This window comes from Vigna unguiculata, chromosome 1 (genome assembly GCF_037176805.1).
Source record: "Vigna unguiculata cultivar grain cowpea cultivar isolate G323 ecotype 2 chromosome 1, ASM3717680v1, whole genome shotgun sequence".
Classification (NCBI taxonomy): domain Eukaryota; kingdom Viridiplantae; phylum Streptophyta; class Magnoliopsida; order Fabales; family Fabaceae; genus Vigna; species Vigna unguiculata.
Window position 1 is genome coordinate 9775344 of NC_140792.1, and position 19267 is coordinate 9794610.

Here is a 19267-nt window from a genome sequence, read left to right on the forward strand (position 1 = left end):
AGTGATTGAAAAGTGAAGGATGGGGGAGGGAGCATGTTGGTGTGGCTCTATTAATAGATTTCTGATTTTTGCATGTTTGAAGAACACTTGGATGACACTTGGTTCCTTTGGAAAGTGTAAATGTCTGTTTGGTAGGTTCCTAACGGTAATCAAAAACAGATATTTATTTCTCGATCTCTGGTTGGGGTCAACTTGTGCAAAGAATGGTTTTCTGTCTCAGCCAAGAGACCAAATGAGAAATTGTTTGATGATTATGCGAAATGGTTTTCGGTGTCCACATGGGGACGAACAATGAACAAACTTTTCAATAATATCATGTAAGATGCATCGTTTTCAGTCTCCAAAGGTTATATGGTTTTGGATTCTCCAAAAAGAAAGGGCTATATATCCTTGTTTTCTTTTATTTATGGTTAGGCATATGGATTTGTATACTTACTAGCAATTACACCTCTTCCATTCACAGGATTTTTCAAAATTATAATATATGTATTATATTAATTTCAGTTTATCTATCTATTCTATAACAATAAAGGAGATTCTTCTTTTTTATCCACGTTTCATAATACCAATTTTACCCTTTAAATATAATAATTTTTTAAATTTTTTAAAATTGACCGTTACTTTTAAAAGTTTTTTATAAAATCGGCTATTTTTGTTTCTTCTCTTCTTATTTATTTTTCAATGATTATTCTTTCATCTGTTCTGATATATTTCACTTTATTTTTAATAAATATAATTTTAATTTATATATTAACTTAATAACATTACAATATTATAATATCAAGCATATTTAAGAAATGGATACACACAGTGCGATCGCGCCTGTGTTTATGTGTTTACGCTAGTAAAAGTATAATTACAATTTATAAATTATATAATAGTTAATTGATAAAAAAACATTACAATTACAACATAAAAGTATATATTAATGTTAGTTTGAATAAATATATATTAATGTTAGTTTAAATTAATTATTTATTTTATTAACTTATTATATGAATTATTTATCTATATATTATTCATATATAACTTATTAAAAATTAATAACTTTAATTATGCAATAAATTTCAATCCTCGTATATTTTGTTATTAAAAATTCAATACAATAAATATAATTTCATTTAAGCGAGTTTTATTTTATAAAAGCTTTTATTTATATAAAACCTTTGCTCTAAACCTTTTCTCTAAGATTCTACCCTCTTCTCTCACCCACCTCTTTGAAGATTCGAGTCCATCCTAAGACTCAAAGTGTGAAGAACAATAAATTGATTAATTGAGACATTTGAGGGTATTGCATGTGGATATAAGTAGCTCTAGCTTATTCTCTACTCTTTTATGGTGATGAGGGTGTTCAGATCATTAATTTAAAGTTTGTATTTGTAGTTAGAACATCTTGAGAATTTGTTTTTCTTCTCAGAAACAAGTTTATTTATAATGATTACATTATTTTTAAATTGATGAATTGAGTATGATGTATTACTAATTTAAGTTTATAAAATATAATTACAATTTACAAATTATACAAGTTAATTGATAAAAAAAAATTACAATAAAAACATAAAAATATATATTAATGTTAGTTTGAATATATATATATATATATATATATATATATATATATATATATATATATATATATATATTAATGTTAGTTTAAATTAATTATTTATTTTATTAAATTTTTATATGAATTATTTTTCTATATATTTTATTCATATATAATTTTATTAAAAAATAATAATTTTAATTATACGATAAATTTCCATACTTTTATAACTGTGAATTAAATTTTATGTGTATAATTATTAAGAGAGTTTTAAATTATAGGTTAAAATACTTTTTTAATCCCAATTTTCGTAAAGTTTTGTCAAATAAATCCTAATTTTGGTTTTGTCAATTTTGAATTATATTTTGTTTTTTGCTAACATCATTTAAATTATTAACGGTCATGAACACTGGCGATCACGTGTCACTTCGTGATTTTTTTTTTAATTTTTTTATTATTTTTAAAAATTCTTTTAAACTTTTTTAAATGTCCACACGTCAACCCAATAGCATGCCACGTGTCAAAATCAATATTCTATATTCCATATATTTGTTATTTTTGTTCAATTTAGTTCTAATTTTTGTTAACATGAATCAAATTTGTCCCTCTCCAAATTGGAACCAAATTTAATTTTTATATCAAAGTTATAATGATGTAAATTTTAATATATTATATAAAAATATTTAATTAAAAATGTGAATTTTAATATAAAAATTAAATTTGGTTTCAATTTGGAGAGGGACCAATTTGATTTATGTTAACAAAAATTAGGAATAAATTGAATAAAAATAATAAATATAAGGACCAAATTGAATATAGAACATTGACTTTGACATGTGGCATGTTGTTGGGTTGACATGTGGACATTTAAAAAAAATTAAAAATTCAAAAAAATTCAAAAAAATAAAATCAAAAAAATAAAAAAAACCACGAAGTGACACATGACGGTCATTGTTCATGGCCGTTAATGATTTAAATGGTGTTAGCAAAAAAGGACCCAATTGAACAAAATTGAAGAAAATTAGGACCTATTTGAACACAAAACCAAAATTAGGACTTATTTGACAAAACTTTACAAAAATTGAGACCAAAAAATATTTTAACCTAAATTATAAAAAGAATTATATTCTACGTTATATATAAATATGTGTATTATATTGTAAAAAGAATTATATAAATTGAATTATTGTATCGTAGTATTTTAAATGCAGCAATCTAAGTCAAAAATAAATCTCCATAAATTAAATGATAGTTTTATACATTATAAAAAATAAGTTTTATATATTTATTTTATATGAAAATTAAATTAAATAATTAAGAATTATAAAATTAAAATAGTGAAAAAAAATGAAGTATAATTGTAAAGTTTTCGAAGACTAGCAAAGAGTTTTGTTATTAAAAATTCAATACAATAAATATAATTTTATTTAAGCGAGTTTTATTTTATAAAAGATTTCATTTATCTAAAACATTTTCTCTAAACCTCCTTATCTTCTGTCTAAGATTCTAACCTCTCCTCTCACATCTTTGAAGATTTGAATCCATCCTAGGACTCTTAGTATCAAGAGTAATAAATTTGTATGATTAGATATAGCTACTTGTATTAGTAGTTCTTTGTATGCTAATATAAGGTGTTGCATTTTCTATATCAAAGCATAGTTGAACCTTAGGTGATCTATGGGAAGTAGGGTTAGAGTTGCATAAAGGTTCTTAGTTAGTAGCCATGACTTGTTTATGGTTTAAGGGTTTGTTCTACGTCTTTATTTTGTGTTGCATCATAAATGACTTATTTGAATCCTTTCGTCATGCTTTATTTTATGTGTGTGTATGGGTGTGTGTGTGAGCGTATCTGTGTGCGCATGCGAGTTGCATAATGGTTCTTAGTTAGTAGCCATGACTTATTTATGGTTTAATGGTTTGTTCTACACCTTTATTTTTTGTGTTGCATCATAAATGACTTATTGTAAGTGCATGTGAGTATGTGTGTGCGCGTGTATGTGCGCATGTATACGTGTGCATGTGTACGTGCGTGTGTGTGTGTGTGCGTGTGCGTGTGAGATATTCCCAAGAAGGAAATGATACACTAATCTTGTGTTAGAGAATATTGAATATTGATTATGTAAAGAGATTATTGTTACTCTACTGTAATCCTACTCATATAAAGGAAAATGTCTAGTTGTGAAAGATGGAGAAAGTTTATAGTTGTAAATGTCTCATTGAGCATAAACAACCTTTAAGATTGGTCAATGCGAAGTAAACAATGCATTACATCAAATTCAAAATTTCACCAAAAACTAAAATCTATAGTTGAATTATCTCCAGACTTAAGGATCTCAAAACCACAACCGTTTGCTTAAAATAAAAACATTACAAATAAATTAAAATTTACAAAATATCAAATATTGTCCTCCTAACTGAATTATGGATCTCATAATTGTGACGTCCTAATTAATATTTCTTCCTATATTAGAGAAAATTATAACACCTTCATTATTTATCAAAATATTTAACAAGATTTTTTTTCATTCGTAAAGTTATTTTACATTGGAGCACACCATAATTATACATGATAGACTTATATTACATTCATCAAATTTATTTCCTTCCTAATAATTACACAACTTCATTCTTATTTTTCTCTGGTGTAAGCTAGTCTATTGGCATTGTATAAAAATGGTTCACATAGGTAGTCGTGGCAAGAATAATGTAACAATGACTCATGTCAGATTGATAGGGCAAACCATGTCCTTTAAAATTCACTGTGTTATTATGGCCATCTACAATCCATTGCATGCTAGGGAAAGTTGCATGAATTATCGAATTAAACTGACCAATAAAAGGGATGCCATCTATTCATATATTATATACATATTTATTTTGTTACAACCAAGAAGAAAGGATACATAAACACCGAGGAATTGAGAAAAAATCCAAAAAAAAAAAAGTTAAGTAATATGAAATAAAACTCAACAATTATAGAGGTAGTCTATTTTTCCCTTTTATTTTATTAATATAAAGTGTAAATTATTTTTGCAATGACTAGTGTCGCAACCGAAATCGCGATGAGACGATGAAAATAATTTAAAAGATACAGAAGAATCACCGCCATAGTTTATTATAGAAAATTATAGAAAAACCTTTAAAAAATGAGAAGTCTTCAAAACAAAATTAGGGTTCGGGGTCAGTTACGTGTAGAGATGGCAAATAAACTCGTCTTTGTGGGTATTGCCTGAACCCGTCCTCGTTTTGATGGAAAATCTCTACATTGACTAGGTATAGGTATGAGTATGGGGAATCTTTGACTTTTTCAATTGGGTATGGGGATGGGTATGAGGATGTACATATCTGCATCGTCCCCATCCCATACCCACCATAATACCCATCCCCGTTTTCGTTTAAATTATTAAAATATTTTCAGTTAATTAAGTAACCTTGAATATATATATATATATATATATATATATATATATATATATATATATATATATATATATATATATATATATATTACTACACATTTTTTATTTTTTATTTCTTTTAATTATTTTATTTGTCATGAAATTCATTCGCATTTCCAATACATTTTTTTATCTTATCATAATCTTTATGTAATTATGTTCAAATGATATATGTCAATTAAATTTTTTTTATGTCAAACATTTGAATATTTCTATATTTTTTTAATATTTTTATTTATTGTATTTCATGAAAATGTTTAACATTCTCAACTTAAGTGTTTAATAGAAAAAACATTTCATTTACTAGGTAATATAAAAAATTTATCTTCTTTATTCTATTATTATTAATTTTTGTTTCATTTGAAAAGCTCTTTTGTTTCGCTAAAACAATTTTCGTTATTTCTCAACCATTGAATATGCTGATATTTGACAAGTTTTCTTATATCTCTAATGTATTTTTCATCTTACCATAACATTAATTATACATTTTTTGTGTGATTTTATTTAGTAGTCTCTCAAATTGTTTCTAAGACACATTTGATTATTTTGTAATATTTTTATTTGTTGTTTATTTTTATCATGTAGAATATTATTTTGATATATTTTATAAAATTATTTTTTATTTCCTACTCATTATCAATCATATTGTAATTTTATCACCATATTGTATAAATAAATGTTATTTACTATAATATACAAATTTAATGTAATTGCCATGAATTTTTTTATCACCATCTAACATATATTAAAGTTCAAAAGATAAAGATCTATGTTAAAGTTTTATTATTATTAGTTCAATATTTGTTCTTTGCGTCATTTTGATCAAGTGATGTATCATAACTTTTATTATTGTATAAAAAAGATATTCATTAGAATTTAAAAAATTAGAGTAAACAGATATTTAAAATATATTTTAATTTAAATATTTTTTTTCCTTTTATTTATATTTTTTTTAATTTTTTAAAATTTTATCAACTAGGTTTCATTCAAATTTTATTTAGTATTCTAATTTAAAATGTATACAATTATAATTTCTTTCAAAATATTTTATATCAATGAAACAACTATCCTCTTAATATTGAATATTTGATAATATTATGTTTCCTTTACCGTAATTTTTTATCATTTTATTAAAATTAATATTGAATTAGTAAGAAAATGGGTACGGGTATGGGTACGAGATTATACATGTTACCTGACTGGTATGGGGATGGGACAAATTTGATACCACTTGGGTTTGGGTATGAGGATGGGGATGAGTTTTATCTGTGGGGACAAGTATGAGATAGCGAAACTCATACTCATCCCCGCCCCGCCTCGTCCCGCCCCGTTGTCATCCCTAATTACGTGTGAGTAAGCTATTAACACCCCCAAAACATCCGTCCTAAAATGGTTCTCCTTAATCAAGTATGCAAAATAAAAGTAAATTTTGATACTTCTTTTCCCCAAAAATATCAAACAAAACAATGAAAATGATGAAGGGAAAAAATTATTTTAGCCCGACAAGGATTGACCTTGCTCTTACGTATTCATATTTACAAAGAGAAATCTGAGTTACATAGTTCTTTTGGAAAAACTATTTGGAAAAGTATTTGGAAAATGATTTGGATTTTTGCAAGTGAACCCAACAATGATTGACCCCGCTCCTACGTATTTTCATTTGGAAAATCAAACATTGTATAGTTCTTTAATAGAATCATTTAAGAATATGCTGATTTTCAATTTTTGAAAATTTTATATTGTTTTTGTATTGTTTGAATTATTTGAAAATAGTTGCAACCAAACAAACAAACAAAATATTTTTATTTTTATTTTTTAAAACAAGATATCTGTGAATAGTAGAAATAATGTTCCTATAAGAAAAAAAATGCCCAAGTTAGGTGTAAAAATCAAAACGTGTACAATAAAAAAAAAAATCTGGCAATGACATACCTTCCAAAATTTTCTATTTCTTATTCTTTATCAATCTCACTTTTTCATTCCATGTCCTGTTCTCATTCTCTTTCTTTTCTTTCCTTTCCTCTTTGCCTCGTTCTTTAACTTTTTTGTTTTCCTCTCAAAAGAATTGTAGAATTTTCTTCTTCTTTCTTTACATAAGACAAATTGTGTATTTATATACACACATTACAATCCTATTGTTATCTCTTAATAAAGGGAGCATTTAAAACAATGAACTATAAAAGGCAAGAATTTGTTATGATAAAATCATATCACATTAATCAAATCATAATAAATCATGGCAGAATATCAATCATTATCAGGAATATTGATTCTAATTTTTAACAAGAATGTTGTTTTTAATTATTAGAATCATAAATTTCTCTACTTGGAAGAACAAAGATTTTAAAATATTTACTAATAGCAACCAAACAATTTTCTAATAGCCACGTGACATGAGAGTATTGTGAGGGTTGTAAATAAAAAAGAGTGGAAGTGAATATATGTATAAAACCTCCTTAGGCTCATGAGATGAGATGGGGTGACAATTAAAAATAATTGGACTCTCCTTTTCTTTTTTCTTGTCTCTTTTTTTTATTATTTATTTACTTTTATTATATATATATATATATATATATATATATATATGTTTTTATCCTTTTTGTGCTAAAATTAAAGTTTGAAAATCCAAAAGAAAACTCATTTCACCTTTTTTACCTACCATTAATGAAAAACATAATTTTTTATATTTTTTTAAACAAATTTATTTACCCGGACGAAATTGGGTGTTGACAGATACCCCTTCTATTTAGATTTTAAAAGATAATAAGAAAATTTAACATTTTCATATTACCGCAGTAAATGATAAATAAAGATAAAAAAACTAATTTCGTTCAGGTTCAAAAAAGAAACAAAGCATAAAGATGAGAAAAAAAGTTATGCAAAATGAATACAATGACCAATATAGAACCAGGATTTGCAGAGCTAGTGTAGAAACTAGGCTTGAGGGCCAGTTGAAATTGGGCTTGTAAACTAGTATGGAACTGGGCTTGAGGGCCAGTGTGAAAATTGGGCTTGGATGTTGGTGCCAAACATATACGGGGCTTAAATGTAGGCACCAGGCAAACATTGGGCTTAAATGCAGGTGCCAAGCAGGTACTAGGCTTAAATGCAGGTGTCAGAAAGATATTGGGCTTAAATGCAAGTGTTAGGCATATACTAGGCTTAAATGCAGGTGTGAGGCAGATATTGGGTTTAAATGTAGGGGCCAAGCAAATACTAGGCTTAAATGCAGGTGTCAGATAGATATTAGGCTTAAATACAGGTGTAAGACAAATGTTGGGCGTAAATGCAGGTGCCAAACAGATATTGGGGTTTAAATGCAAGTGTCCGACAGATATTGGGCTTAAAAATAGGTCATTCATATGAATTAAAAGGACCAACAATCTTGAAAATCTTTCAAAATTGTGTATTTTTAATTTTTTTATCTTTTGAAAGAGAAGGATTCGATAAACATTCATATGACTTGGTATGGTGCATGAAATGCCTTGTGTGTATTTTTCATTTTTCTCATTATTTGAAAACGTATTCCAATTGATCCCCAATTTGTTGTTATTTTAGATTGATGGAATCCTTCTATTTTGACCTTTTTTCTTTTTTTTTCTCTTTTGAAAACAATTCTTTGGTCTCATCAATTTATTGAGAAACCCTTCTATTTTTTTTTGTATCATTTCTTTCAAAACACAATTCGAGTAACATACATGAAATTGTCAAAGGTCTTGGAAAAGCTTGGATGAGGTGATGATGATTGACTAAGGGTGGCTCAAATTTGAAAGTTAAGAGCCAACCTTAGGGCATAAGATATGTTTGGGCTTGCCTTGCTTATTGATGACATAAAGAAAATGATAAAGACTTCAAAAGTTGCCCCAATTTAAGGGTTTAGATTGGTCCGAGAATGTTGAAAAATGATAAGAGAGTTCACAATTTTCCCAATGTAATCTTGACAATCAAAGTAAATAGTTGCTCCAATTGAGGATAAATGACTACAATGTATGAACAAAAAGTGAAGCAACTACCAGAATTTAGGTTTCAAAGAGAGAATAATGGATAATGGTAGAAGGTAGGTCAAGACTTAGGTTCAAAGTATAGAATATGGTAGGAAGTCCATGAAGAATGAAAGAATGAGATGGGATGGCCTTAATTTAACTTGATTGCTCATGCTAATTTTGGGGCTTTGGAAACATGTTAACTAGAAATAAACTGCCCTAGTGTTTAAAATCAAATCTCTGAACACACTTTTTCAACCTTATTCTTTTCTTAACAAACCTCCTAGCATGACAAAATATTCCCTCTAAATCAATGTTTTTGAAAGATAATCATAAGCCCTTGATCTGTATGGACTTTATTAAGCTTGTACTAAGGCCAAGGCTAAGGGATATACAAAAATGAATGGTAAATACTCAAAACAAATTATGTAAGGGTTATTTAAAACAAGGATATTTGATTAATGTTGCATCCAAAATTTATTTGACTTTTTTTTGTTCATCCCTTTTGTCTTTTTTTCAAAAAATGTGTTTCTCTTTTTGTTCTTTTATTGACAAAACCAAATGTGTTTTTTTTCTTTCAAACTTTTTTATTTTTTGTACTACTGAACTACAAGTCAGGTGAAACATGTGCAAACAATATGTCAACCCTGACTATAAGGGTGACCTTTTTTTAGGGTAATTATAAAAGAAATTTTGATTTTGATTTTCATAGGCTTAAAGTGGGTAACAAAGGAAGTGTATTTTACGGTTTTCATTCTAGCAGACTTTTATCCATTTTTCATAGTAGTAAATTATTAGTTTTGAAATTGTTGAAATGCCAAGAAGGGCGGGGGGGGGGTTGAATTGGCTAGTTAAAAATTTAGGCTATCTTTGAAAGCTGAAAATCACCTTTAATTGAATCAATTCAATCACCAAGTTAGGATGCAAAAGCTACTGGACAATATACTTTCAATCGGTCAAAAACAGAGTTAATTGATTAATTTTACTAAACAGATTCTGATCTAGTATAATCAACTAATTGAAACAGAAAAATAGTCGACTGAAATACTGAGAAAAATGCAGAAATGCATATTCGAGTTTTAAACCAGAAACAGTGCACAAGAATGATCAAGACAGGTTCTAATTGATTATGCAAACATGCTCAATGCTGCAGATGTCATGAAAACATGCAAGAACACGAAAAAGATTATTTAAACTCAAGTTTTTTAAACTTTAAATGATTATGCAAGAGAAAAGGGTAAAAGAAAAGATTGGATCACAAGATTTTTATATTGGTTCACTCAAATATGAGCTACATCCAGTTTGTCAAGGCAACCTGAGCTTGACTTTGCACTATTTCAAAAGATTTGCAAAGTATCCACCCTTACACTTTCAAAATAAGCAAAAACCACAAACAAGACTCTTGAATCACACAAGAATCACACTAGCAAGCAAGAACCCTCTTGCAGACCTGGAAAACCACCAAGCACACATACAAAGTTTGAGAAAGATCAAACCTCAGTGGTAGCACAACCCAGCCTACCACAAACCACTTTCTCCAAGCTTCAAACACAAGCCAAAAACTTCAAGAATTAATCCAAGATCAATCTACAACAACTACAGTCTGAATGATCACGAAAGAGAGAGTTTTCCCAAGTTTCCAAAATAATTTCGCACTAAAAAAATGATCAAGTTACCTCTCTTTCAAAAATCACAATTCTTATAGTCAAACTGTTACGAAATTCAACAATTTGATTTCCAAATCAATTGATTGATTTCACTTGACTTAAGTGAAATCAATCGATTAAAAAATAAATCAACTGATTGAATTAGTCACAGTTTAAGACTATTGCAACCAACCTATTAACCTGTTGAAAAACCATTCAACAGATTAAAAGAGACATTTTAACCTGTTGAAAACCATTCAACAGATAAAAAACACAACAAAGACCAAATACATCAAATTAATGCTACGAGGTCTACAATATGAATTACAAACATCAAATACACTTTCTTAATGATGTATCCATGTGGAAAGCACACATTCCAACCTTGATCAACATGAATACTATCAAATCTCCTTTCCTTCATTAATGTAGGCTTCATTCCAATGGTAATGACTTCAAGGTAGTTCAAAAAGCTTCATCAAATCTTCATCAAATCTTCAAGAGAAATATCACCTTGGCTTCACATGTCAACATATATCTCACAAATAGACTACCCTATCTACTCACTCAAGATGAAAGCCCTTGCTCCTCACTTCTTAGAAAGGAACATAACTATAGTTCTCTAAAATCATTTGGGTGTGCTTGTTATCCTTATCTTAGGACTTATAATCGCATAAACTACCATTTCACATAACTAGATGCATGTTTTTGGGCTATAAAAACTCCTACAAAGGATACAAATGTCTAAATTATTATGGAAGAATCTTTACTTCAAGACTTGTTATCTTCAATAAGAAAGTTTTTCCATTCCAAGATGGTTTTCTCAATACAAAAATTTCATTGAAAATACTAATTGAAAGTCAATTGGTTTCTTTTCCTTTGCTTGTTGTAGGTACCACAATGTTTTCAAATGACAATAATCTTGATCAAGAACTAGAACCAACAAATCCACCTAAGATTTCTGAAGAACAAGACCGAGCAAATCCATTTGTGAGGGTTGATGACTTAAATGAAGATTAGATTGACAAATGAATCAACAAGACATAGTCCAACTCCAAACAATTGTTGGAACTCATCAAGACATTATTGAACCAAGCACAATCATAAAAATCATTGGACCAGGAGGCAAAGTTGGAATTCACAAGCCAAAGAAACCATATGTTGGATTAATTGAAACTTTCGCAAATGAAAAAGAACCAAAAAATGTCAAAGAAGCAATCACAATACAATAGCGAAAATAAGCCATGGACAATGAATATAAGGCCCTAATCTCAAATAAGCCTGGCTTTTGGTACCATATCATGGTCAAGAGAACATCATTCACTCCAAATGGGTCTTTAAGACCAAGTACAAAGTAGATGACACAATTGAAGAGAAAGGCAAGATTAGTTGCGAAAGGTTTTCAACAAACAACTAGATTATACTATGAAGAAACCTTTAGTCCATTTTTCAAGGTCAGTACAATTTGAATAATACTCACAATTATAGTACATCACAGTAAAGAGGTCAAACGACTAGATATAAACAATGTTTTTCTTAATGGATACCTCAAACAAATTGTGTTTATGCGTCAAATAAAAGGGTTTGTAGACTCAACTAACTTTATCATGTACGCAAGTTATCTAAGGTAACCTAGGGATTGAAAAAAACTCCAAGAGCCTAGTTCAACAGCCTAAAAAAATGCCTTACTCAATTAGGGTTTTAAGAACACAAAAAGTGATTCTTCACTTTTCATTCTAAGAGTTACATATCACATTACCTTCTTACATATATATGTGGATGGTATAATTATCACTAGAAACAACACCAAATTTTTGGAGTCCTTCATCAAACAACTCAATATTGTGTTTTCCTTTAAGGATCTTGGTCACCTACACAACTTCTTAGGTATAGAAGTTCAAAGAGATGCAATTGGTATGCACTTGAAACAATCAAAAGTACATAAGGGATATTATTAGGAATTCAATATAGAAATTAATGTTTCTTCTTGCCCAACACTTATGGTATCTGACAAACGATTTACAGATGAATGAGAGAAATTACAAGGTCCAACCATGTTCATACAAGTTATTGGAGCACTGTAATACTTAATAAACACAAGACCTGGCATATGATTCTTAGTAAATAAGTTAGCCAATTCATGAGCTCTCCCACCATAAATCATTAGCAAGATATGAAAAGAATATTTAGGTATCTTCAAAGTGCCACTCATCATTGTTTACACATTAAACCATCCATTGACTTGGATTTAACAGGGTTCTTAGATGGAGACATGCCACAAGTGTGAATGATAGAAAATCCATGGTTGGTTAATGTGTCTTTCTTGGTGAAACAATTATCTCTTGATCCTTAAAAAAGCAAAAGGTAGTTTCCAGATCAGTACAAAGTCGAAATATAGAGTCCTGAGTAACTTAATTGTTGAAATAACATGGATTTGTTCGATTCTTAATGAGTAGAAATTCCCTATGCTAAGAAAACCAACATGGTGATGTGATAACTTGAGTGCCAAGACTCTAACTTCAAATCTAGTTGTTGATTGTCTCACAAAAGCATTAATTCTTATAGATTGAACCAACTAGGATACAAACTCTAGTAGGGATCGCAACGGGGCGGGGCGGGGACGGGTTTCGCTATCCCATACCCATCCCCGCATAAAAAATTCATCCCCATCCCCATACCCAAACCCAACGGGTATCAAACTTTTTTCCCATCCCCATCCCCACCGGGTAACGGATATAATCTCGTACCCATACCCGTACCCGTGTTCTAACTACTTCAATATTAATTTTTATAAAAGAAAAAAAATTACGGTAAAGAAAACATAATATTATAAAATATTCAATATTAGGAGGATTTTCTTTGATGCCAAATACTTTAAAATAAATTATAATTGTTTACATTTTATATTAGAATACCAAATAAAATTTCATGTGAACCAAAACATTTATTAAATTTGCAAACTACAACATTGATGAACTTAGTTGATAAAATTAAAAAATATTTCAAAAAAATATAAAAGGAAAACAAATATTCAAATTAAAATATATTTTAAATGTTTGTTTACTTCAATTTTTTAAATTCTAATGAATCTCTTTTTTATACACTAATAAAAGTTATAATATATCACTTGATCAAAATGACACAAAGAACAAATAATAAACATAATAATAAAAGGAAAACAAATATTCAAATTAAAATATATTTTAAATGTTTGTTTACTTCAATTTTTTAAATTATAATAAATCTCTTTTTTATACACTAATAAAAGTTATAATACATCACTTGATCAAAATGACACAAAGAACAAATAATAAACATAATAATAAAATTTTGACATAGATTTTGTATCTTTTGAACTTCAATATATGTTGGATAGTGACAACAAAATATTCATAGCAATTACATTAAATTTTTATATTGTAGTAAATAAAAGTTATTTGTACAATTAAAGTGAAAAAAATTACAATATGATTAATAGTGAGTTATAAAATAACAAATAATTAGATAGAATATATCGAAATATTATTCTACATGATGAAAATAAACAATAAATAAAAATATTAAAAAACTAACAAATGTGTGTTTTAGAAATAATTTGAGAGACTATCGAAAGAAATCGCACAAAGGAAATCAAATGTATAATTAAGGTATGATAAAATGAAAAATACCTTAGAGAACTAATTATTAAATTACGTTTGAAGTGGTTAAAATTAAATAGAAATATCATTAGTGACCAAAAAATTTGTCATTAAATTACAAATAAATTAGTAATTAAATTGGTCATTAAATCAAGTATCGATTCGATCATTGAATTAGTCACTAATTTAGTCATTGATTCAGACAATAAATCAACTACTACCACCAATGACAGAAAATAGTGACTGATATGGGTTACTGACTAAATCAGTCACCATTTCATGTTTTTCTTGTAGTGAATTATCATATATTATTCCTAAATATCATTATATATATATATATAATTTTAACCACTTCAAACAGAATTTAAAGTGAAAAAATTACATTATGATTAATAATGAGTTATAAAATAAAAAATAATTAGATAGAATATATCGAAATATTATTCTACATGATAAAAATAAAAACAATAAATAAAAATATTAAAAAACTAACAAATGTGTGTTTTAGAAATAATTTGAGAGACCATCGAAAAAAATCACACAAAGGAAATCAAATGTATAACTAAGGTATGATAAGACGAAAAATATCTTAGAGAACTAAGAAAAATTTTCAAATATCAACATATATACTTAATGGTTGAAAAATAACGAAAATTATTTTAATGAAACAAAGGAGTTCTTCAAATTAAACAAAAATTAATAATAATAATAATAATAATAATAAGTAAAGAATTTTTTTTATATTACCTTAAATTGAGAGTATAAACATTCTCATGCGAAAGGAAAATTTATAATAAATAAAAATATTAAAAATAATATAAATATTCAAATGTGAGGCATAATATTTTTTTTTATTAACATACATCATTTTAACATAATTACATAAAGGTTATGATAAGATAAAAAATATATTGGAGATGAGAATGAGTTTCATGACAAATGAAATAATTAAAAGAAAAAAAAAAATATATATATATATATATATATATATATATATATATATATACATATATGAGTTACTTGATTAATTGTGAATATTTTAATAATTTAAACAAGAATGGAGATATGGCGGGGACGGGTATTATGGCGGGTATATGTACATCCCCATACCCATCCCCATATCCAACTGAAAAAGTCGGGGATTCCCCATACCCATACCCATACCTAGTCAATGCGGGGATTCCCCGTCAAAACGGGGACGAGTTCGAGCAATACCCACGGGGACGGGTTTATTTGCCATCTCTAAACTCTAGTGACTTTCTCACCCATTAGTTTGAAAGAGAATTATATATAAGATCTTTGATTTGCACATATCTATACATCCAATATTACTCTTTTAATATTGTCATTGTAATTAATGTAATTGTTAATAATGATGATAAACATTAGGATCTTAATACTATTCATAATAATTGGATAATGTATTCCTACTATTTACTATATATTTAAAGTATTACCTTAATACATCATTATACCTTAAATGCTACGGTTTTCATAAAATAAAAAGATAAAATAATATATAATTTAATATACCAAAAATAATTTTTACAATAATTTACAGATAAAAAACACATTTAACAAAAGAATTAACAATTTATGAATTTTGTAGTAATTTGTTTTTTCAAAACTGGTTTGTTTGGACTCCACAAAACTCCCAAGACGAGAAAGAGGGAAACGCGCGTTTCAATAATTGGGCGGAGCGCGTTCAATTCAAGCATCGTCTTGTTGCACTGTCCATTTGTCTCTCTCTCCATTCACGAGCTGTCACTGGGTTCACCTATAAATTTCAAACTCTCCAAAATTCAATTTTCGTTGCACATGCAATTTTAGACAGATAAGTTTAAACTGTTTCTTCATTTGAGTATTTAGTTTTTGTTGGAAATTTGCGATCGGATTAGGAGGGAGATGGCGGCGCCGAATAGAATCGAACGCGCTCACCAGATGTACCGGGAAGGACGATACGAGGAGGCGTTAGGGTTCTACACAGAGGCAATCGCCATGGCCAAGACTAACCCTCAGAAGATCGCGTTGCATAGCAATCGAGCCGCGTGCTTTCTGAAGCTTCACGATTTCAAAAAGGTTACGTCTCTTCCTCGCTCTCCTTTGAATTTGTTACTGGTGCTTTGGTTTGGAAAGCGATTTTCTATGTTGTGTAAAGTGAGTGAAAGCTTCAATTTCAGTTTTTATTTTGTTTAATTTCATGAAATTCATTTAATATGAAATTGTTGAGTTTTGTAATAATTACGAGAGTGCTAAACAATCCTCGTTCGGACTCCTGTACTGGGGAGGAGGAACTGTTTGATTGATCAAAAGCGAGGGTGTATAAAAACAGGATTTGATTATGTTGTTATTTCAGTTCATACGTTTGGCCGGGGAAATTGCTTGCAAAATTTTCGCAATATTTATGGGGTGTGAATAGAAAATTGTGTAGGTGAATTTGAATATGTTTTTCCTCCTCTTATGTCTCTCTAAAGGATCTACGGTTATTTGTAATAGTAATCCATCGAATTAAAAAAAAAAGTTAAGTTTTGATTTACACTGTCTACTAATTAGAAATCATTCTAGATGTGATTTTAATGTAATTATTGTAAAAATTAATGAATTTCAACTATATGACACTTTATGATGGAATAACGGTTTGAAAAAAATTACAGCATATTCAATTAGATTCTAACAAATACTGGTTGCTTTGTTGATGTTCATTTTTTGGCCTGGGATTGTACAATCTCATTCTATAGTTGTCGTCCTTTTTGTTAGAAGTTTCATAATACATTGGTTTGTGTTTTTCTTTTTTAATCTCTGTTTAGATTCCACCTAATTGAGTCAAATGAAAACATTGGTTGTTTATTTATTTATTTTTTTGGAAACTTTTTGTTAAAAGTTTTGTAATACATTGGTTATAATTTCAACCTTCTAAAATGATGCCCTTGCTTATCATTTTTCTACCATTTCCAAGCTTATGCGCATGTATTCCTGTCTAATACTTTTTCTTTTTGGGATGCAATCAATCCTTGTTATTTCAGGCAGCAGAAGAGTGTACCTCGGTGCTTGAGCTTGATCACAAGCACAGCGGGGCATTGATGCTACGGGCTCAAACGCTTGTCACCTTGAAGGAGTATCATTCAGCTCTTTTTGATGTCAACAGACTGTTAGAGTTGAATCCATCTTCAGAGGTTTATCAAAATCTTCAAGCTCGCTTGAAGACGCAGTTGGTAGGCACTATTATCTCTTTTATATTTTTGTTGCAATTTCACTTGCATGCAATGCACACCGGTAACATGGTTTTGTGGTACCAAGAGAATTACTAATTATGGCTACGGGCATATGGTTCCAACTTTGTAATAATAATAATAGTTATGTTATATAGCTGTTATTCCTTGTCTTTTTGGATTTATATTTTTCTGGTTAGAATTTTCCAATTTTTCTACACGCCTTTTTCTACATATGCGCTGCGCACTGATAACATGATTAGGATTTTCCTATTTGGAGGGACACTCATGAAGTATATGTGCAAGTTATGATTATATTATACTTAAAAAGTGTTTGATTTTATAAATGTTGCAACAGAAAGTGGGAATAGTAGAGTAAAAAGGAGTAAGGAAAGATGAGTCAGACTAATATAGTATATTTGGCCAAGAATTTTATTGTTGTAGACTAAGTATTTTATCAGCTCGTAGTAAGAAATGTTTTTTTTCCATATATTCTTGCTCAAGGAAAGTCACTTGCTCCAATACCAGAATCAGAAGAGGAGTTTGAAGAACAGGAAGACGAGGAGCCTGAAGTGATAATTGAAGAGGAGAATGAAAAAGAAGAGATAGGAGAGAAATATTCTTCGATTTCTAATATTATGACAGAACAGAAGGATGAACTCGGTAAAGGCATTGTTATTACCGAATGTGCTGCTCATGAAGCAGAGCCCAAGTTTTCAATGAAGCAAGGGGGAAAGCAAAACCATGACTCTAAGAAGTTCATAGCAGATGCTATAGCTCCTAAAGCACCAAGCAGGGAATCCAATGAGGAACATTCAAAAGGATGGCAAACAATTCCAAAACCAAAAGGACATTCAGCTCTAGACTACGCACGGTGGGATAGTGTTGAAGATGATTCTAGTGATGATGATGGTGACAGTGAAGAAGAAGAATCTTTACCTCAATACCGGTTTCGTGTAAGAACAATTGGTGTACGTCCTGTAAAGTGAGATGTTTGTACTCTCTACTGTACATTACCTATAAACGGCTGTTTTTATCCCAAAGTGAACATAACAATGATATTTGATGGGAAAGAATCAGTGGCTTGCAATGGCTCTATCATGTTGTACGCCTTGAAGATCTATGAATGTTATAGAAGTACTGATCTGTACCGAGTTGGTTTGACTGTCCATGGTGGTGATGAGCTATTTGGACTCTGAATTTTACATGGAAAGCCTCCCTTTTGAAGCTGCTAACGTCCTACTGTGATAGCAAGTTTCAAGGTTCGTGTTTCCATATTGGACCAAAAGTATGGGGTGTTTTTCATCTGCTGAGGCTCATACAGTGAGTAAAATCCATTCCAGCCGGAGCAGGCTGATTACTTTTCCTGGTGATACTATTTCCACATCTATAAATAATATTTAAATTTCCTGATAATGAACTATTGTACTATTTCGCTATTCTGTCATTTAAAACCAAAATCAAGTCATTCTAGTGAGTAGGGGCACGAATCTGTGCTTTATGCTCTGCTCTTTGTTGTATTGTATAATATGATTCATTTGTTTCACCGATTGTTTTATATTCATGTTCTCTTACACACTAAATCTTGTGCAAATTCCATATCTCATATACATTTATTTCCTAAGATTTCTCTGTTTCCAGAATGTAACTTGGTTTTATATTCAATTATTTTGAGTTTGATGATAGAACTTGTTTAAGAACTGCTTATTTTATTTTCACCTGTTAATGGGAAGCAGTGGATTCCCAGAGAAAAAAATTTCTTACAACAGTTAAGCATTGTGCAGGAG

The 19267-nt window shown here is 29.1% G+C and overlaps 1 protein-coding gene across 1 annotated transcript; it reads left to right on the forward strand.

The window, feature by feature from the left end:
* Positions 1–15956: 15956 nt before the first annotated feature.
* On the forward strand, positions 15957–19063 carry LOC114185421 (Tetratricopeptide repeat (TPR)-like superfamily protein). The gene is made up of 3 exons (XM_028073138.2): positions 15957–16350; positions 17295–17483; positions 17990–19063. The coding sequence occupies exons 1-3, from the start codon at positions 16177–16179 to the stop codon at positions 18467–18469; spliced, it is 843 nt and encodes a 280-aa protein (XP_027928939.1). The 5' UTR covers positions 15957–16176; the 3' UTR covers positions 18470–19063.
* Positions 19064–19267: the final 204 nt, after the last annotated feature.

What these genes read in the sequence shown, in the direction of transcription:
- LOC114185421 (XM_028073138.2), top strand. Translation starts at nt 16,177, where the DNA reads ATGGCGGCGCCGAATAGAATCGAACGCGCTCACCAGATGTACCGGGAA. An exon ending in AGCTTCACGATTTCAAAAAG is followed by an intron (nt 16,351 to 17,294) that starts GTTACGTCTCTT and finishes TTGTTATTTCAG; the next exon opens with GCAGCAGAAGAGTGTACCTC. An exon ending in CTCGCTTGAAGACGCAGTTG is followed by an intron (nt 17,484 to 17,989) that starts GTAGGCACTATT and finishes GCTCAAGGAAAG; the next exon opens with TCACTTGCTCCAATACCAGA.